General features: G+C 46.7%; 1 protein-coding gene across 1 annotated transcript; it reads left to right on the forward strand.

The window, feature by feature from the left end:
- Nucleotides 1-13,697: 13,697 nt before the first annotated feature.
- On the forward strand, nucleotides 13,698-22,011 carry LOC139243802 (probable G-protein coupled receptor 139). The gene is made up of 2 exons (XM_070870873.1): nucleotides 13,698-13,761; nucleotides 21,101-22,011. Exons 1-2 carry the CDS (start codon nucleotides 13,698-13,700, stop codon nucleotides 22,009-22,011), a joined length of 975 nt encoding a protein of 324 aa, XP_070726974.1.
- The last annotated feature ends 26 nt before the right edge of the window (nucleotides 22,012-22,037 follow it).

Here is a 22,037-nt window from a genome sequence, read left to right on the forward strand (position 1 = left end):
TGGGACTGAACTCCGATCCCTGTGGGACTGTACTGTGATCCCTGTTAGACTGAACAGTGATCCCTGTGGGACTAGACTATGATCCCTGTGGGACTGGACAATAATCCCTGTGGGACTGGACTGTGTTCCCTGAGGAACTGTACCGTGATCCCTGTGGAAATTGATTGTGACCCCATTGGGACTGGACTTAGATCCCTGTGGGACTGGACTGTGCCCGCTGTGGGACTGAACTGTGATCCCTGAGGAAGTGTACTGTGATCCCTGTGGGTGTGGACTGTGATCCCTGTGGGACTGGACTGTGATCCCTGTGGGACTGGTCTGTGATCCCCCTGGCACTGGACAATGATGCCTGTGGGAGTGGACTGTGATCCCTGATGGACTGGACTCTGATCCCTGTGGAACTGGACTGTGATACCTGTGGTTCTGGACTGTGATCCCTGAGGAACTGTACCGTGATCCCTGTGGAACTTGATTTTGACCCCATTGGTACAGGACTGTGATCCCTGTGGGACTGGACTGTGACCCCTGTGGGACTGGACGGTGACCCCTGTGGGACTGAACTGTGATCCCTGAGGAAGTGTACTGTGAACCCTGTTGGAGGGGACTGTAATCCCTGTGGGACTGGACTGTGATCCCTGTGGGACAGGACTGTGATCCCTGTGCGAGTGGACAGTGATCCCTGTGGGACTGGACTGTGATCCCTGTGGGACTGGTCTGTGATCCCCCTGGCACTGGACAATGATGCCTGTGGAACTGGACTGTGATACCGGTGAGTCTGGATTGTGATCTCTGTGGGACGGTACTGTGATCCCCTTGGGACTGGACTGTGATCCCTGTGGGACTGGACTGTGATCCCTGTGGGACGGGACTGTGATACCTTTGGGACGGGACTGTGATCCCTGTGGGAGTGTTCTGTGATCCCCCTGGCACTGGACAATGATGCCTGTGGGACTGGACTGTGATCCCTGTGGGACTGGACTTTGTCCCCTGTGGCACTGGATTGTGATACCTGTGGGACTGGACATTGAGCCCTATGGGACTGCACTGTGATCTCTGTGGGACAGGACTGTGATCCCTGTGGAACTGGACTGTGATACATGTGGGACGGGACTGTGATCCCTGTGGGAAAGGACTGTGATCCCTGAGGGACTGGACTGTGATCCCTGTGGGACTGGAAGTTGAGCCCTGTGGGACTGGACTGTGATCTCTGTGGGACAGGACTGTGATCACTGTGGAACTGGACTGTGATCCCCCTAGCAGTGGAAATTATGCCTGTGGGACTGGACTGTGATCCCTGATGGACCGGACTCTGATCCCTTTGGAAATGGACTGTGGTACCTGTGGGTCTGGACTGTGATCCCTGTGTGACGGTATTGTGATCCCCTTGGGACTGGACTGTGATCCCTGTGGGACTGGACTGTGATCTCTGTGGGACGGGACTGTGATCCCTTTGGGACTGGACTGTTGTCCCTGTGCGACTGGACTTTGAGCCCTATGGGACTGGATTGTGATCTCTGTGGGACGGAACTGTGATCCCTGATGGACTGAACTGTGATCACTGAGGGACTGGACTGTGATCCCTGTGGGACTGAGCTTTGATCCCTGTGCGAAAGGACTGTGACCCCTGTGGGACTGGACAATCATCTTGTGGGACTGGACCGTGATCCCTGTTGGACTGGACTATGATCCCTGTGGGACTGGACATTCATACCTGTGGGACTGGACTGTGAACCCTGTGGGACTGGTCTATGATACCTGTGGGACTGGACTGTGATCCCTGTGGGACTGGACTGTGATCCCTATGGAACTGGACTGTGATCACTGTGCGACTGGATTGTGATCCATGTGGGACTGGTCTGTGTTCCCCGTGGGACTGGACTGTGACCCCTGTGGGACTGCACTGCGATCCCTGTTAGATTGAACTGTGATCCCTGTGGGACTGGACACTAAAACATGTGGGACTGGACTGTGTTCCCTGAGGAACTGTACCGTGATCCCTGTGGAACTTCTCTGTGACCCCAGTGGAACTGGACTGTGATCCCTGTGGGACTGGACTATGACCCTTTAGGGCTGGACGGTGACCCCTGTGGGACTGAACTGTGATCACTGAGGGAGTGGAATGTGATCCCTGTGGGAGTGGACATTGATCCCTATGGGACTGGACTATGACCCTTGTGGGGCTGGACGGTGACCCCTGTGGGACTGAACGGTGATCACTGAGGGAGTGGAATGTGATCCCTGTGGGAGTGGACTGTGATCCCTGTGGGACTGGACTGTGATCCCTGTGGGATTGTACTTTGATCCATGTGGGACTGGACTGTGATCCCTGCGGGACAGGACTGTGACCCCTGTGGGACAGGACTGTGATCCTTTGGGACTGGACAGTGATCCCTGTGGGACGGGACTTGATCCCTTTGCGACAGGTCTGTGATCACTGTGGGACAGGACTGTGACCCTGTGGGACTGTACAGTGACCCCTGTGGGACTGCTCTTTGACCCTGAGGGACTGAAATTTGATCCCTGAGGGATTGGACTGTGATCCCTGTGGGACTGGACTGTGATCCCTGTTGGACTGGACTGTAATCACTGTTGGACAGGATTATGATCTCTGTAGGACTTGATCGTGATCATTATGCGACTGAATACTGTGATTCCTGTGGGAATGTACTTTGATCACTGTGCGACAGTACTGTGACACCTGTGGGACTGGACTGTGATCCCTGTGGGAATGGGCTGTGATCCCTGTGCGACAGGACTGTGATCCTTGTGCGTCTGGACTGTGGTCCCTGAGGGAGAGGACTGTGACCCATGTGGGACAGGGCTGTGATCCCTGTGGGACTGTACTCTGATCCCTGTGGCACTGGACTGTCATCCATGTGGGACTGGACTGTGATACCTGTGAGACAGGATTGTGATCCCTGTCGGACTTGGAATATGATCCCTCTGGCACTGGACTGTCATCCATGTGGGACTGGACTGTGATCCCTGTGGGACAGGGCAGTGATCCCTGTGGGACAGGACTGTGATCCTTGTGCGACTGGACTGTGATCCCTGTCGGACAGGGCTGTGATCCCTGTGGGACAGATCTGTGATCCCAGTGGGACTGGACAATGATCCCTGTGGGACTGGTTGTGATCCCTGAGGGACTGGACTGTGATCCCTGCGGAACTGGACTGTGATACCTGTGTGTCTGGACTGTTGTCCCATGTGGGACGTTACTGTGATCCCTGTTGGATTGGACTGTGATCCCTGTGGTACTGGACTGTGACCCCTGTGGGACTGGACTGTGACCCCAGTGGGACTGAACTGCGATCCCTGTAGGACTGGACTTTGATACCTGAGGGACTGGACTGTGACCCCTGTGGGACTGGACTGTGATCCCTGTGGGACTGGTCTGTGTTCGCTTTGGAACTGGACTGTGATCCCTGTTGGACTGGACTGTGATTCCTGTGGGACCGGAGTTTGACCCGTGTGGGACTGAACAGCGACACATGTGGGACTGGACTGTAATCCCTGTGGGACTCGCCTGCGATCCCTGTGGACTGGAGTGTGATCTCTGTGGGACTGGACTGTGATTCATGTGTGACACGACTGTGATCCGCGTGGGACTGGACTGTGATCCCTGGGGGACTGGACTATAACCTCTGTGGGATTGGACTGTGATCCCTGTGGGACTGGACTGTGATTCCTGTGGGACTGGACTGTGATCTCTGTGCGACAGTACTGTGACGCCTGTGGGACTGGACTGTGATCCCTGTGGGAATGGACTGTGATCCCTGAGCGACAGGACTGTGATCCTTGTGCGACTGGACTGTGGTCCCTGTGGTACAGGGCTATGATTACTGTGGGACTGTACTCTGATCGCTGTGGCACTGAATTGTGATCCATGTGGGATTCAACTGTGATACCTGTGGGACAGGAGTGTGATCCCTGAGGGACTGGAATGGGATCCCTGTGGGACAGGACTGTGATACTTGTGCGACTGGACTGGGGTCCCTATGGGACATGACTCTGACCCCTGTGGGACTGGACTGTGATCCCTGTGGGACAGCGCAGTGATCCTTGTCGGACAGGTCTGTGATCCCCGTGGGACTGCACAATGCTCCCTGTGGGACTGGACTGTGATACCTGAGGGACTGGAATGTGATCCCTATGGAACTGGACTGCGATACCTGTGTGTCTGGACTGTGATCCCTGTGGGACGTTACTGTGATCCCTTTCGGATTGGACAGTAATCCCTGTGCGACTGGACTGTGATCCCTGAGGAACGGGACTGTGATCCCTGTTGGACGGGACTGTGATCCCTGAGGGACGGGACTGTGATCCCTGTTGGACTGGACTGTGATCCCTGTGGGATCGGAGTTTGACCCCTGTGGGACTGAACTGCAATCCCTGTGGGACTGAAATGTGATCTCTGTGGGACTCGCCTGTGATCCCTGTGGAATGGACTGCGATCTCTGTGGGACTGGACTGTGATCTCTGTGGGACTGGACTGTGGTCCATATGCGACTGGACTGGGACCCCTGTGGGAGTGGACTGTGATCCCTGTGGGCTGGACTGTGATCCCTGTGGGACTGGACTGTGATCCCTGTGGGATCGGACTGTAATCTCTGTGGGACTAGATTGTGTTCCCTGTGGGACTTGACTGTGACCCCTGTGGGACTGGACTGTGATCCTTGTGGGATCGGACTGTAATCTCTGTGGGACTAGATTGTGTTCCCTGTGGGACTTGACTGTGACCCCTGTGGGACTGGACTGTGATCCCTGTGGGACTGGACTGTGACCCCTGTGGTACTGTACTTTCCCCCTGTGGGATTGGACTGTGATCCCTATGAGACTGCACTGTGATCCCTGTGGAACTGGACTGTGATCCCCGTGGGACAGGACTGTGATCCCTGTTTGACTGGACTGTGATCCCTGTGGGACTTGACTGGACTGTGACCCCTGTGGGACTTGACTGTAATCCCTGTGGGACAGGGCAGTGATCCCTGTGGGACAGGTCTGTGATCCCTGTGGGACTGGACTGCAGGCTGATAAATCCAAAGGGCCTGATGGACTGCATCCCAGAGTGCTTAAGGAGGTAACCTTGGAAATAGCGGAAGCATTGACAGTTATTTTCCAACATTCCCTAGACTCTGGATCAGTTCCGATCGAATGGAGGGTAGCCAATGTAACTCCACTTTTTAAAAAAGGAGGGAGAGAGAAAACTGGGAATTATCGACCGGTCAGCCTGACCTCAGTAGTGGGTAAAATGATCGATTCAATTATTAAGGATGTCATAGCAGCGCATTTGGAAAGAGGTGACATGATTGGTCCAAGTTTAGCATGGATTTGTGAAAGGCAAATCATGCTTGACAAAACTTCTGGAATTTTTTGAGGATGTTTCCAGTAGAGTGGACAAGGGAGAAGCAGTTGATGTGGTATATTCGGACTTTCAGAAGGCTTTCGACAAGGTCCCACAGAAGAGATTAATGTGCAACGTTAAAGCACATGGGATAGGGGTAATTGTGTTGACATGGATTGAGAACTGGTTGTCAGACAGGAAGCAAAGAGTAGGAGTAAATGGGTACTCTTCAGAATGGGAGGCAGTGACTAGTGGGGTTCCGCAAGGTTCTGTGCTGGGGCCCCAGCTGTTTACACTGTACATTCATGATTTAGACGAGGGGATTAAATTGAAGTATCTCCAAATTTGCGGATGACACTATGTTGGGAGGCAGTATGAGCTGCGAGGAGGATGCTATGAGGCTGCAGAGTGACTTGGATAGATTAGGTGAGTGGGCAAATGCATGGCAGATGATGTATAATTTGGATAAATGTGAGGTTATCCACATTGGTGGTAAAAACAGAAAGACAGACTATTATCTGAATGTTGACAGATTAGGAAAAGGGGAGGTGCAACGAGACCTGGGTGTCATGGTACATCAGTCATTGAAGGTTGGCATGCAGGTACAGCAGACGGTTAAGAATGCTAATGGCATGTTGGCTTTCATAGCGAGGGGATTTGAGTACAGGGGCAGGGATGTGTTACAACAGTTGTACAGGGCCTTGGTAATGCCACACCTGGAGTATTGTGTACAGTTTTGTTCTCCTAACTTGAGGAAGGACATTTTTGCTATTGAGATAGTGCTGCAGAGGTTCACCAGACTGATTCCCGGGATGGCAGGACTGACATATCAAAAAAGAGTTGAACGACTGGACTTGTATTCACTGCAGTTCAGAAGAATGAGAGGGGATCTCATAGAAACGTTTAAAATTCTGATGGGTTTAGAAAGGTTAGATGCATGAATAATGTTCCCAATGTTGGGGAAGTCCAGAACCAGAGGTCACAGTCTAACGAAAAGGGGTAATACATTTAGGACCAAGCTGAGGAGACACTTCTTCAGCCAGAGAGTGGTGAACCTGTGGAATTCTCTACCACAGATGGTTGTTGATTCCAATTCACCAAATATATTCAAAAAGGAGTTCTATGAAGTCCTTGCTACGAGGGGGATCAAGGGGTATGGTGAGAAAACGGGAATGGGGTACTGAAGTTGCATGTTCAGCCATGAACTCATTGAATGGCGGTGCAGGCTAGAAGGGCCGAATGGCCTACTCCTGCACCTATTTTCTAAGTTCCTATGTTTCTATGTTCCTATTTATCTAAACTCCAGTGGATACAAGCCCAATTGATCCTCATATGTCAGTTCTGCAATCGCAGGAATCAATATGGTGAACTTTCGCTGTACTCCCTCAAAAGCAAAAACATCCTTGCTGAGATAGGAGACCAAAACCGAACACAATATTCCAGGTGTGTCCTCACCAAGGCCCTGTACAACTGCAGTAAGACCTTCCAGCTCCTATACTCAAATCCACTTGCTATGAAGACCAACATGCCATTTGCCTCTTCACCAACTGCTGTTCCTGTCTGCCAAACTTCAATGACTGATGTACCTTGACACCCAGGTTTCGTTGCACCTCCCCTTTTCCTAATCTGTCACGATTCAGATAATATTCCGTCTTCCTGTTCTTGCCACCGAAGTGGATAACCTCACATTTATCCACATTATACTGCATCTGCCATGCATTTGCCCACTCAATTAACCTGTCCAAGTCTCCCTGCAGTCTCTTCACATCATCCTGACAGCTCACACCGCCACCCAGCTTAGTGCCATCTGCAAACTTGGAGATATTACATTCAATTCCTTCATCTCAATCATTGATTTACATTGTAAAAGGCTGGTGTCCCAGCACTGAACCCTGCGGCACCCCACTGGGCACTGCCTGCATTTCTGAAAAGGACCCGTTTATTCTGACTCGCTCCTTCCTGTCTGCCAACCAGTTCTCTGTCCACGTCAATACATTACCCCCAATACAATGTGCTTTAATTATACACGCTAGTTTCTTGTGTGGGACCTAGTCAAAAGCCTTTTGAAAGTCCAAATGCACCACATCCACTGGTACTCCCTTTTCCACTCTCCTAGTTACATCCTAAAAACATTCTAGAAGATTAGTCAAGCATGATTTCCCTTTCATAATTCCATGCTGACTAGGACCGATCCTGCCACTGATTCCAAAATGGCTGCTATTTCATCATTAATAATTGATTCCAACATTTTCCCCACCACCGATGTTTGGCAAACCGATCTATAATTTCATGTTTTCTCTCTCCCTCCTATTTTAAAAAGTGGTGTTGCATTATCTACCCTCCAATTCGTAGGAACTGATCCAGAGTCAATGGAATGTTGAAAAATGATCACTAATGCATCCACTATTTCGAGTGCCACTTCCTTTATTACTCTGGGATGCAGCCTATCAGGCCTTGGTGATTTATCGGCCTTCAATCCGATCAAATTTCCGAACACAATTTCCTGACTAATAAGGATTTCGTTCCCTTCCTCCTTTTCACTAGACACTCGAAACACTATTATTTCTGGAAAGTTATTTGCGTCTTCGTTAGTGGAGACAGCTCGAAAGTTTTTGTTCAATTGCTCTGTCATTTCTTTGTTCCCCATTATAACTTCATCTGATTCTGTCTGCAAAAGACCTACTTTGGTCGTCACTAATCTTTTTTTCTTTTCACGCATCTATAGAAACTTTTGCAGTCAGTTTTTATATTCCCAACAAGCTTCCTGTCATACACTATTGTAATACCCCTAATTAAACCCTTTGTCCTCTGATGAATTCTAAATTTTACCCAGTCCTCAGGTTTGCTGGTTATTCTCGGCAATTTATATTCCTCTTCCTTGGATTTAACACTGTTTCTAATTTCCCTTGTTAGCCACGGTTTTTCTACCTTCCCCTGTTTATTTTTACTCCAGACAGGGATGTACAATGGTTGAAGTTCATCCATGTAATCTATAAATGTCTGCCATTGCGTATCCACTGTCAACCCTTTAAGTATCATTTGCCAGTCTATCCTACCCAATCCACGTATCATACCATCGAAGTAACCTTTCCTTAAATTCAGACCCGAGTCTATGAATTAACATTTCACTCTCCATCTTAAAACGAATTCTACCATATTATGGTCACACTTCCGGGGGCCTCGCACAACAAGATTGCTGATTAGTCCTCTCTCATTACACAACACCCAGTCTAGGTAGGCCAGCTCTCTAGTTGATTCCTCGACATATTGGTCTCTAAAGCCATCACTAATACACTCCAGGAATTCCTCCTCCACTGCATTGCTACCAGTTTGGTTATCCCAATCTATCTGTAGATTAAAGCCGCCCATGATAACTGCCGTACCCTTATTGCAAACATCCCTAATTTCTTGTTTGATGCCATCTCCAACCTCGTTACTATTGTTTCGTTGTCTGGACACAACTCTCACTCGCGTTTTCTGTATTTTGGCATTCCATAGCTATAACTATCCGGAATCCACATCATTCAATTTAATGTCCTTTCTTACTATTGCGCTTATTTCCTCTTTAACAAGCAACGCCAATTCACCTCCTTTTCCTTTCTGTCTGTGCTTCCTGAATGTTGAATACCCTGGATGTTGTGTTCCCAGCCTTGGTCACCCTGGAGCCACGTCTCTGTGATCCCAATTATATTATAATCATAAAGAGCTACCCGCGCAGTTAATTCACCCACTTTATTCTGAATACTCCTCGCATTGAGGCACTGAGCCTTCCGACTTGTCGTTTTATCCCTCTGTTTCCATTTAGAATGTTTCTGTAATGTGGTATTTTTTATTTTTGCCTTGGGTTTCTCTGCCCTCCAATTTTGCTATTCTCCTTTCTATCTTTTGCTTCTGCCTCCATCTTACGTCACTCTGAATCCCTGCTTGGGTCCCCATTCCCCTGCCATATTAGTTTAATCCCTCCCCAACAGCACGAGCAAACACTCCCACCATGACATTGGTTCAGGTCCTGCACAGGAGCAGACCGTCCGGTTTGTACTGATCCCACCTCCCCCAGAACCGGTTCCAATGTCAAAGGAATTTGAATCGCTCCCTCTTGCACCACTCCTCAACCCACGGTGCCATGAACTTGGCTGCTGCTTCCTTCCCCTCGTGGTGCGATTGACACACCTTTGCTTGACCCTGGTCTGTATGTGGAATGGTTCTGTGGTGGATGCCGTGACCGGGAGCACGGCTTACATTTCATCCTATAGAAGGTGGAGCATGGTGACAAACCTTGAAGTGCAGCCGAATCTGATGAGGACGCTCCATATACCCTCATGGTTGACAGCGTTGGAGGCTTTCGTGAGTTTAAAATAGGCCATGTTCAAGTATTGGTGCTATTCGCTGCATTTCTCTAGTATCTGCCACGTGGTGAAGATGATATCCATTGTGCCAATTAGTGGGCGGAACCCACATTGCGAAACTGGGAGGAGTTCTTCAGCCACAGGGAGAAGGTTGAGAAGAATGCTTGCGATGAGTTTGCCTTTGGTTGAGAGCAGCGAGATTCCTCTGTCGTTACCGCAGTCAGACTCGTCACCTTTCTTCAAGATCATCGCAATTAATTCTACTCCGAGATCTCCTAACATGATCTCCTCCTTCCAGATAAGGTCATGAATACGTGCCATTAGTGCTCGCAGCCAAGCTTCACTAGTTCCAAGGGGATTCATTCTGCTCCATAGGCCTTGTTGTTTTTAGTTGTCGGAAGGCCTTTGCAAACTCGAGCCGAGCTGTGATTGTGCCAAGGAGGTGATGGGTTGCATGCTGTGGGATGAAGTCAAGGACACTCACGTCGAAGGCGGATTCTTTGTTGCGAAGATCCTCGAAGTGTTCTTTACAGCCAGCACCGGCAGCCTCACTGTCCTTGATGAGCAGTTCTCTGTTCTTGGCTTTCAGTGGAATAAGACATTGGGCCACCGGTTCTTCTCCACTGAAAAATCCACGCACTTCGTGATTGTCGACTAGATGCTAAATCTGCTGCGCTATTAATTATCTATTATTTGTAGTTTCTTTATTACATTCGCGTTCTCTATTAGTATGAGGTTCAATAATAGTTTGAGAGGCTGTATTAATTTGAAGGGCTGTATTAGTTTCACTTTCTCTAATAGTTTGAAGTGTATTATTTTAGGTGGCTCTATTTGTTTGAGGTTCTCATATTGGTTTGAGTTTCTTTCATAGTTTGAGGTTGTATATTAGCTTGAGTTTATATAAATGGTGGATATGTTATATTATTTGACGCTGCTGTATTTATTTGAGATTCTGCATTAATTTGAGGGTATTTATCAGTTTAGTGGGCAGTAGTATTTTGAGGTTCTCCAGTAGTTTGCGGTTATTTATACGTTTGAGGATCTTTATTGTTTTGGGGCTGTATTTGTTTCACGTTCTCTATTAGTTCTAAGGGCTGTATTAGTTTGATCGACTGTTTTAACGGAAATGCTGTGTGAGTTTCAATGGCTGTATGAATATAACTTTCTGTGTGTGGTAGAGTTGCTGTATTGGGTTTAGGTCCTCTATTAGCTTGAGGTTCTCTGTTAGTTTGACGTTCTCCATCTATTGTATTATTTTGAGGGTTTCTATTAGTTTAAGGGTTTGCAATAATTAGAGGTTTTCTATTAGATTGAGGTTCTCTATTATGTTGAGTTCTCCAAAAGCATCAGCGATTGGATTAGTTTGAGTTTCTCTATTATTTCGAGGAAATATATTAATTTGAGCTTCTGGAAAAGTTTATATTTTTTCTTATTTTAAGCAGCTGTATTTGTCCAAGGTCCGCTACAGGTAGTAGTACATCTATTAATATGAGGTTCTGTATTAATTTGAGGGTCTATATTAGTTTGAGGGACTGTATTAGCTTGAGGGACTGTATTAGATTGAGGGTCTGTATTAGTTTGAGGGGCTGTATTTGTTTGAGGGTCTGTATTAGTTTGAGGGGTTGTATTAGCTTGAGGGACTGTATTAATTTGATGGCCTGTATTAGATTGAGGGGCTGTATGAGTTTGAGGGACTGTATTAATTTGATGGACTGTATTAGATTGAGGGCTGCATTATTTTGAGGGACTGTATTAGTTTGATGGAGTATATTCGATTGAGGGTCTGTATTAGTTGGATAGACTGTATTAGTTTGAGGGAATGCATTAGTTTTTGGGACTGTATTATGTTGAGGGTCTGTATTAGTTTGTGGGGCTGTATTAGTTTGAGAGGCTGTATTTGTTTGAGGGACTGTATTAGTTTGAGACTCTGTATTAGTTTGAGATTCACGATGAGTTTGATGTTCTCTAATAGTTTGACGGTCTGTATTAGTTTGAGGGGTTGTATTAGTTTGAGGGGCTATATAAGTTTGAGGGGCTGTATTAGTTTGAGGGTCTGTATTTGTTTGATGGACTGTATTAGTTTGAGGGATTGCATTAGTTTGAGGGATTGTATTAGGCTGAGGGGCTGTATTAGTTTGAGGGTCCGTATTAGGCTGTGGGGCTGTATTAGTTTGAGAGGCTGTATTAGTTTGAGATTCACGATGAGTTTGAGGTTCTTTATTAACATGACGGACTGTATTAGTTTGAGGGACTGTATTAGTTTGAGTTTCTCGATGAGTTTGAGGTTCTCTATTAGTTTGACGGACTGTATTAGTTTGAGGGGTTGTATTAGTTTGAGGGATTGTATTAGTTTGAGGGGCTGTATTAGTTTGAGGGACTATATTAGTTTGTGCGGCTGTATTAGTTTGAGAGACTGTCTTTGTTTGTGGGTCTATATTAGTTTGAGAGAGTGTATTAGTTTGAGGGTCAGTATTAGTTTGAGTGGCTGTATAAGTTTGATTTTCTCTCTTAGCTTGAATGTTTGGATTATTGGATCCTCTCTATTAGTTTGAGTGTCTCTATTAGTTTGAGTGGATTATTTTGAGCCTCCCTATTAGTTTGAGTTGATCAGTTTCAGATTCACTCCTAATTTGTATTTAAATATTAGTGTGAGTTTCATTAATAGTTTCAGTGTCTCTGTTTTTTTGAGGGTCTGTATTAGTTTCAGATTCATTATTATTTTGAGTGTCCATGTTATGTTGAGGTTATCTATAGATTTATTAAAATTGAGTTTGATATTCTTTACTAGTTTGAGGTTCTCTATTACTTTGAGGGTCTCTTTTAGTTTGAGGTTATATTTTAGTTTGAGGGGTTGTATTAGTTTTAGTTTTAGTTTGAGGTACTTTGTAATATTAAAGGATTGTTTTAGTTTGAGGTTCTCTTGGTTTGTGGGGATGTACTAGTTTGAAGTTCTCTATTAGTTTGATGTGCTGTATTATTTTCAGTGCCTGCATGAAGAGAAATGCTATATTAGTTCGCATTGTTTTTGCTGTATGAGTTTGTGGTGCTGTATTATTTTTAGGTAATCTACGAGCATAAGGCACCGCATGTGTATGAGGTGCTGTATGGGTATGAGAGGCTTAATGAATATGAAGGCCGATATTAGTTTGAGAAATATCATAGAAATTCATCACTTTAACTGTTTAACTGTATTTCCAGAGTTAAGGAGATCAGTCATTTCATGGACCGCACGAAAGCAGTCTTGAGAAGGACTTTCTATCATTTGTAATTTCTGTACTGAATGCCTGCATTGAAAGGTGCAGCCACGACCCCCTTTGTAGTACAGCAGCCCTGAGAGGGAAACTCGAACATTGTGAATGTAATTACTGAATAGCTACAGTTAAAGAAGGCAGCCACATCACAGCGTGCAGTAGAGTAGCCCTGAGAGGGAAACTCGAACATTGGAATTGTAATTACTGAATAGCTACAGTTAAAGAAGGCAGCCGCATCATAGATTGCAATAGAGTAGCACTGAGAGGGAAAGTCGAACATTGTAAATGTAATTACTGAATAGCTGCAGTTAAAGAAGGCAGCCACATGACAGATTGCAGTAGAGCAGCCCTGAAAGGGAAACTCGAACATTTGGGAATTTAATTTCTGAATGAACACAGCAGTACAAAAGATATTACCAAAAACTATATGCGATCTCCAGTTTGGCCTGATGGTTTTTGAAACAACAACCCAATTGCTGGGAGAATACATCTGGAAACGTTCATTTGTTAATTAATGTGAGCAGAATTGTCCAGTCTTTGCAGTTTCAAATTTGAATCACAACAGGGACATAAATTGCCTGTCGTAATCTGTTTGTTCAAGTTTTAACAATAACTATTTTGAGCGATGTTGCAACCTCAATGTCCCCGTGGAGAGCCCGCAGGGTATAACTTAAAGGCGCTGGAATTGTACCGCCTCAGAGCATAATTCATTAAGATTGCCTGCAGTACAAAGTGGCACATCGTTTTAAGCAGAAAATGCTTCCAATTCAACATGCCCAGCGAATATGCTACATGATCATTGCCGTCATTGGTGTTCCTGGTAAGTGACTAACTGCCGAACAGAAAGCAGAGAGTCGGGATAAATGGATCCTTCTCAGGTCTGAAATCGGTGGTTAGTGGTGTGCCACAGGGATCGGTGCTGGGACCACAACTGTTTACAATATACATAGATGACCTGGAAGATGGGACAGAGTGTAGTGTAACAAAATTTGCAGATGACACAAAGATTAGTGGGCAAGCGGGTTGTATAGAGGACACAGAGAGGTTGCAAAGAGATTTAGATAGGGTAAGCGAATCGGCTAAGGTTTGGCAGATCGAATACAATGTCGGAAAATGTGAGGTCATCCAACTTGGAAAAAAAACAGTAAACGGGAATATTATTTGAATGGGGTGAAATTACATCATGCTGCGGTGCAGAAGGACCTGGGGGTCCTTGTGCATCAATCCCAAAAAGTTAGTTTGCAGGTGCAGCAGGTAATCAGGAAGGCGAATTGAATGTTGGCCTTCATTGCAAGAGGGATGGAGTAAAAAAGCAGGGAGGTCCTGCTGCAACTGTACAGGGTATTGGTGAGGCCGCATCTGGAGTACTGCGTGAAGTTTTGGTCAGCTTTCTTAAGGAAGGATATACTAGCTTTGAAGAGGGTACAGAGACGATTCACTAGGCTGATTCCGGAGATGAGGGGGTTACCTTATGATGATAGATTGAGTAGACTGCGTCTTTACTCGTTTGAGTTCAGAAGGATGAATGGTGATCTTATAGAAACATTTAAAATAATGAAAGGGATAGACAAGATAGAGGCAGAGAGGTTGTTTCCACTGGTCGGGGAGACGAGAACTAGGGGGCACAGCCTCAAAATACGCGGGAGCCAATTTAAAACCGAGTTGAGAGGGAATTTCATCTCCCAGAGAGTTGTGAATCTGTGGAAATCTCTGCCCAGGGAAGCAGTTGAGGCTAGCTCATTGAATGAATTGAAATCACAGATAGATAGATTTTTAACCAATAAGGTAATTAAGGGTTATGGGGAGCTGAATCCACGGCCAGATCAGCAATGGTCTTTGTGAATGGCGGAGCAGACTCGAGGTGCTCGACGGCCTACTCCTGTTCCTAATTCTTATGTTCTTATGTTCTTATGTAACCATTGAAGTTGTGCAAATCTGTTTTTGAGCTGGTCTCTGGTTTTGCTCTGTGACTGATAATTTTACATCCTTGACTATTGGTCACGGGTATAGAAACCTGAACGGTGATATCATTCCGTTCAGTCAAATTTCCTGAATAACCACTGCGGTTTGATTCCATTGCAAAATCTGAACATAAACTTGTGTTTGAAACGAACCGGCTGCTTGAATTATTCAGCTATTGTCTTTTGTGGAATATTGTGTACTTTTGAATTAGTCCTTGTTCCGCGCAACTATCTGAGAGAAGGTATGTGTAGCGGTGTCTGCACTGTAGGATATACTGAGTGTCTGCCTCACGTGGAACATCATACTCCCAGTGATCATGTATTACTGGGAGTGTGTGTCACTGTAGGATAGACTGAGTGAATGCCACGAACCGGTCCCCTTTGACCATGTATTTTAGGAAGTGTGTCTCACTGTAGGATGTAATGAGTGTGGTTCATTCACAGGTGTGGAACACCGAGCCACAGTGACCATGTATTACTGGGAGTGTGTGTCACTGTAGGATGTACTCAGTGTGCGTCACTAACCGGTGTGGAACACCGTACCCAAGTGACCATGTATTACTGGGAGTGTCTGTCACTGTAGGATGCACTGAGTGTGTTTCACTAACCGGTGTGGAACAGCGTACCACAGTGACCATGTATTACTGGGAATGTGTGACACTGTAGGATGTACTCAGTGTGGGTCACTAACCGGTGTGGAACACCGTACCCCAGTGACCATCTATTACTGGGAGTGTCTGTCACTGTAGGATGTGCTGCGTGTGTTTCACTAACCGATGTGAAACACCATTATCCCAGTGACCATGTATTACTGGGAGTGCCTGTCACTGTAGGGTATACGGAGTGTGCGTCACTAACCGGTGTGGATCACCATACCCTAGTGACCATGTATTACTGGGAGTGAGTGTCACTGTAGGGTATACGGAGTGTGCATCACTAACCGATGTAGATCACCGTACCCCAGTGACTATGTATTACTGGGATTGTGTTTCACTGTACGATATACTGAGTGAGGTCACGAACCGGTGTGGATCACCATTATCCCAGTGACCATGCATTGTTGGGAGTGTGTGTCACTGTAGGATATACTGAGTATGGGTCACTAACCGGTGTGGAACAACATTACCCCATTGACCATGTATTACTGGGAGTGCCTGTCACTGTAAATTGTACTGAGTGTGGGTCACCAACCGATGTGGATCACCATTATCCCAGTGATCATGTATTACTGGGATAGTCTTTCATTGCTGGATATACTGAGTGTGGGTCGCTTACCGGTGCAGAACAACGTACTCCAGTGACCATATATTACTGGGGGAGTCTGTCACTGTAGGATATACTGAGTGTGGTCACTAACCGGTGTAAACAGCGTACTCCAATGACCATGTGTTACTGGGAGTGTCTGTCACTTTATGATGTACTCAGTTTCGATCACTAACCGGTGTGGAACAACATACCCCAGTGACCATGTATTACTGGGAGTGTGTGTCACTGTAGGATATACTGAGTGTGGGTCACCAACCAGTGTGGAACACCGTACCCCAATCACTATGTATTACTGGGAGTGTGTGTCACTGTAGGATGCACTGATTGTGGGTCACGAACCGGTGTGGTACACCGTACCCCAGTGACCATGTATTACTGGGAGTGTGTGTCACTGTAGGATATACTAAGTGTGGGACACCAACCAGTGTGGAAACCGTACGCCAATCACCATGTATTACTGGGAGTGTGTGTCACTGTAGGGTGCACTGAGTGTGAGTCACTAACCGGTGTGGAACACCATTACCCAATTGACCATATATTACTGGGAGTGTCTGTCACTGTAGGATATAGTGAGTGTGGGTCACCAACCGGTGTGGAACACTGTACACCAGTGACCATGTATTATTGGGAGTGTCTATCACTGTAACATGTTCTCATTATCGGTCACTAACCGCTGTGGAACAACGTACCCCAGTGACCATGTAATGCAGGAAGTGTATCTCTCTTAGGATGTCATGAGTGTGGGTCACTAACCGGTGTGGAACACCGTACCCTAGTGATCAGATTTTATAGGAAGTGTGTCTCACTCTAGGATGAACTCAGTGTGAGACACGAACCGGTGTGGAACGCCGTACCCTCGTGATTATATATTATAGGAAGTGTGTCTCACTGTAGGATATGCTGAGTGTCGGTCACTAACCGGTGTGGAACACTGTACCCTAGTGACCATGTATTACAGGAAGTGTGTCTCACTGTAGGATTTACTACGTGTGGGTCACTATTTCTTCTACTTCCGCTTCTGAAGCGTACCCTGGGAATCGAGGGTGACTCGATTCCACACGAAAAATTTGTTCCTCGTGGGTTAAAGGATCCAATGCATGACGTACATTCTCTGTCACAGGTCGGGCAAACGCTGGTTGAAGGAACAGGAGTGTGGACTGCCTGGGTTGCTGTTTGCTCCTTCCGCTTCAGTTTGCTCTGGGGGACAATACTGGAGGTGCTCTGCGCCGTGCGGATGCTTTTCCTCAATTTGCGCTGGCTTGGGCCAGGGATTGCCAGGTGTAGGCGGGGGTGATGCATTTTTTCAAGTACGTTTTGAGTGTGTCATGGTGCGTTTCCTCTGCCCACCTGTGGCTCGCTTGCAATAAAGAATCACCGAGCGGAGCGTTTGCTTTTTGAATCTCATGTCAGGCATGCAGACGATGTGGCCACCCCAAAGAGCTGATCGACTGTGGTCAATGCTTCGATGCTGGGGATGTTGGCCTGACCGAGAATACTGACGTTGGTGCGCCACACCGTCCAATTAATTTGCAGGAAATTGCGGAGAAAGCGTTGGTACTTCTCCAGTGTTTTGAGGTGCCTGCTGAAATATTCCATGTCTCTGCAGCATATCGGAGGTCGGGTATCTATACTGCCCTGTAGACCATGAGCTTGGTGCGGGGTATTGAGGTTCTTGTCTTCAAACATTTCCTTCCTCGGGCGTCCGAAGTCTGCACTGACACACTGAAGGCAGTGTTGGACTTTGCCATCAAAGTTTGCCTTTGTTGACTGTAGGCTCCGGAGGTTTGGAAAATGGTCCACATTGTACAGTGTATTGCCCAGTAAACCCGAGCTGCCCTGGAACTCGCAACGGATGGCGAGTTTCCCTGCGCCTATCGCCGCTGATACATTCTGAGTGCCCCATTTACAATTTAATTCACTCGCCATTCACACTGGAAGTCCTCTCGCCCTCACCGGCTTTGTGCTGGGAATGAAAACCCTTGCACGTTGCTGATCCTGCTCCTGACCCCAGTGAATTGCCCCTGCTGAAAGTACAAGTGCTGTACATCTGGTCTGAACAATGTTCTATCTCCACACTCCAATGGAGCTGGTATGGGAGCTCGGATGGTCCCTAGCTATGCTGCCTTTTCTTATGTTACAGGGAACCTTCGTTGTTCCAATTCTGCTCCCGTCCCCTCCTTCACATATTGTTCAGCTACATTGATGACTGTGTTTGCGCAATTTCCTTTTCTAGCCATCAACTGGAAAATGTCCTAACTCGCACAAAGTCATGATCACCCATCACCTCACCCCTATGCTTTCTCAGCTACATTGGCTCCCGGTTAAGGAACGCCACGATTTTGAAAATTATCATCCGTGTTTACAGATCTCTCCATGGCCTTGCACCTCCCTACCTCGGTAAATTTATTCAGCCTCACAACCCCTCAAGATATCTCCGCTCTTCAGATTCTGCCCTCTCGAATATCCCTCATTATACTGCTCAACTATCGGTGGCATTACCTTCAGCTGTTTGGACTCTAACCTCTGGAAGCCCCTCCCTAAACCTCTCCGCTTCTCTAACCATCTTTCCATTTTAAAGAAGCTCCTTAAAATCACCGTCTTTTACCAAGCTTTTGGTCATATGCCTTCATTTTTTCCTTTTTTGTATCGGTGTCCTATGTATCTGTGTTGTCCTGTTAACATTGCTTTGAAGAGCCCTGGGATCTTTAACTACGTTAAAGGCGCGATATAAATAAAGGTTTTTAGTATTATTAATAATAATAATTATTAATATTAATATTATTAATAATAGTGAGAAAAATAATTAAGTATTCAACCTTGCTTCTACTTTACGCCCCTCTCTCTCCTTCACATGCCCCCTCTGACACTACGCTTCCCTTCCTGGACATCTCTAAGTCCATTTCCAAGAGTAGGATCTCGACAAATATCTACCATAATCCGGCCGACTCCTACAGCTACCTTGATTATATGACCTCTCACCCCGCTTGCTGGAAGGACTCCATTACATTCTCCCAGTGTCGCTGCCTGCGTTGTATCTGTTCCGATAATGCCACCTCCCACACCAGTGCTTACAACATGTCTTCATTTTTCGGAGCTGAGGATACCCGTCCTCTGTGGTCGACAGTGTTCTCGACCGTGACAATCCAATTTCCCGCATTTATCCTCAGCCGAGGATTCCCCACCACTGTGCTGGAAAAGGCCCATCGCAGTGTCCATCCAATTTGCTGCATTAATTCCATCGCCTCTGATCCTCCCTGCTAGAACCATGATAGGGTCCCCATGTCCTCACATTGGACTCAACTAATCTCCACTTTCAAAAGTTCATCCTCCACCATTTCTGCCCCTTCCTTCTTATTCCCACGACCAAACACATCCCCTTTCAACATTCCCAATTGATCGTTCCCTCCATGACAACCTGGACCACACCTGAATCGCCTCCAACAGTTCTCCCCTTCCACCGGACCTTCCTATGAAAAAGTAGGAGAAAGAAGACCTGCCCTTTCACCTGCATTCGTTCCATCGTCCAGGGCCTTCAATGTGTAAGAGTGATTGACTTATATTTCTTCCAATGTAGTATAATGTATTCGCTGTTCACGATGCAGTCTCCTGTAGATTGTGGAGGATTAAACAAAGAATGTGTGATTACATTCCTGAACTTCTCCGTTCTGTCCGCAAATGTGTCTCTCTACCTCCCTGTATCTAACATTCCCCGGTCACTTTCCCCTTCAATTCTACATCCCACTGCCAGTCTGACATCTCTATCTTCAACATTATAAAATGTTTCCCTTTCTAACTTAATGGGGAACAGCACCACATGTTTCGATTATCCATTTATTAAAAGCCGAACATAAAACTGAGTTTAAACTTTTCAGATCAATACTATCGCTCCCGTTTCCTCAGACAGCATGTGCTGGTAATGAAGGATGTCTTCAGTAGAGCCATTGGGAGTGGAGGAGGTGTGTGCAGGTGCTTGGGACCACCTCTCGGTGTACGGCAGGCGGGCTGGTCAGCACCCCTTGGACCTACTGACCTTTCTCTGCAACATTCCTGGGCCATGAGAGCCTTCTGATCTTTGCCAGATTTACCTTGCTCCCCACCGTCCCACCGCCCCACTATGTAATCCTGCTCTATCCACTTACGTCTCCTCTGGACTCATTTCATGTTCCTTTAGTTGTCCCATTTGTGTTACACCATCATCCCTTTTGTCGTTGAATCACTCCTGCCCACCGTCCCATCAAAGACATTCACCTTTGTTCTTTCCTCCTCCTACAACAACTTTATCTGCCTCTAACATTTCCTTAAAACTGTTCATCTCTCGCGGATTCCAGTATTGAAGAAAGATTATCACCTGAAACGTTTACTCTGTTTCTCTCTCCACAGATGCTGCCTGACATACTGAGTGTTTTTAGCTTACTCTGTATTTTATCAGATTTACAACCGTTTGTATGGGGGTAGTCTAAGCAGGAGGAGAGAGAGAGAGAGCGCGTGGGGCCTTGGGGAAGGCACACCTGGATCTCCTGGCCCACAACCAGGGCCGTGAAGGCACTTCCATTGTCCCCGAAGCTGTCCTCGGCTCACTTTAAATGCCCGGTATCCCGAGGCCTGGGAAACACAGCCAACCAGTTAAATCGTAAAATAAGTTAAACCGTAAAATATTTTAAACAAGAAGCTGCCATCCCCATTAATACATTTAAATGCCCACCCGCCTGCTGGGATGGCTCGGTTTCCCTCCCACTGCCCCGTCTCTGCTAAACGTGGAAGCAGCGGGTTGGAGGTAGGTTGGGTTGGGATGATATACTGCACATGTGAACCCCTGACCCGACGTCAAGCCGGCCGTTTTTGTGTTAAATCACAGGCCTTACTGTCTGGGCTCAGTCATCGACAATGTGTGACCAATAATTGACCGTCTCTTTTCCCTTCTGTTTATTACAGTGAATTTAGTGGCGATTGTGGTCCTCTCCCGGGGAAAGTGCGGGCTCTCCAACTGCACCACTCGCTACCTGGTGGCCATGGCAGCAGCGGATCTACTGGTGGTCATCACTGGGGTAATACTGTGGCGCATCAATTGGTATTATTTCCCGGGATCTTTCCTGGAGATCACCCCTGTGTGTTGTGTTACATATCTCCTGTCCCGTGTAGCCACAGACTGCTCTGTCTGCTTCACCGTCACTTTCACCTTTGATCGATTTGTGGCTATTTGTTGCCAGAAGCTGAAAAACAAATATTGCACCGGGAGAACTGCGGCTGTGGTTCTGGCAACAAGCTGCATTCTGCTCTGTTCAAAAAACGTTCCTTACTACTTTACACTTGGACCTGGGGAGATAATCGATAATGTTCCGTGGGACTGTATCCCAATCCCAGCCTATTATACTGAGCCCGGATGGCTGGGATTTGACGTGTTTGGTATGGTTTTAATCCCACTACTTCCATTCGCTGTAATTTTGTTGCTCAATGCTCTGACAGTCAGGCACATTTTAGTGACCAGTCGAGTCCGGAAGGGACTGAGGAGTGAGAGAATGGGGGAGAATGGCTGTGACCCAGAGATGGAGAGCAGGAGGAAGTCTGTCATTTTACTCTTCACCATATCCGGCAGCTTCATACTGCTGTGGCTGGTGTATGTTATAGATTTCTTATATTATAGCATTACAGGAACATATCCCGGTGATTACAATGTAGCTTTATACACCTTTCAACAAGTCGGATATATACTGCAGAATTTAAGTTGCTGCACGAACACATTTATTTACGGGGTGACCCAGTCCAAGTTCAGAGAGCAGTTGAAGAGCGCGATGAAATATCCGGTTACCTCAATTATACAATTAATTAATGGTCAGAACAACTGAGCAAAGCCCAGACGCGGCTCGCAGTG

The sequence above is a fragment of the Pristiophorus japonicus genome, unplaced genomic scaffold (assembly GCF_044704955.1).
Source record: "Pristiophorus japonicus isolate sPriJap1 unplaced genomic scaffold, sPriJap1.hap1 HAP1_SCAFFOLD_189, whole genome shotgun sequence".
NCBI classification, from domain to species: domain Eukaryota; kingdom Metazoa; phylum Chordata; class Chondrichthyes; family Pristiophoridae; genus Pristiophorus; species Pristiophorus japonicus.

Excerpts from the sequence above, each read along its gene's own strand:
- LOC139243802 (XM_070870873.1), top strand. The coding sequence starts at position 13,698 with ATGCTTCCAATTCAACATGCCCAGCGAATATGCTACATGATCATTGCC. Across the intron at positions 13,762-21,100 it reads TGCCGTCATTGGTGTTCCTG|TGAATTTAGTGGCGATTGTG; the intron begins GTAAGTGACTAA and ends TGTTTATTACAG.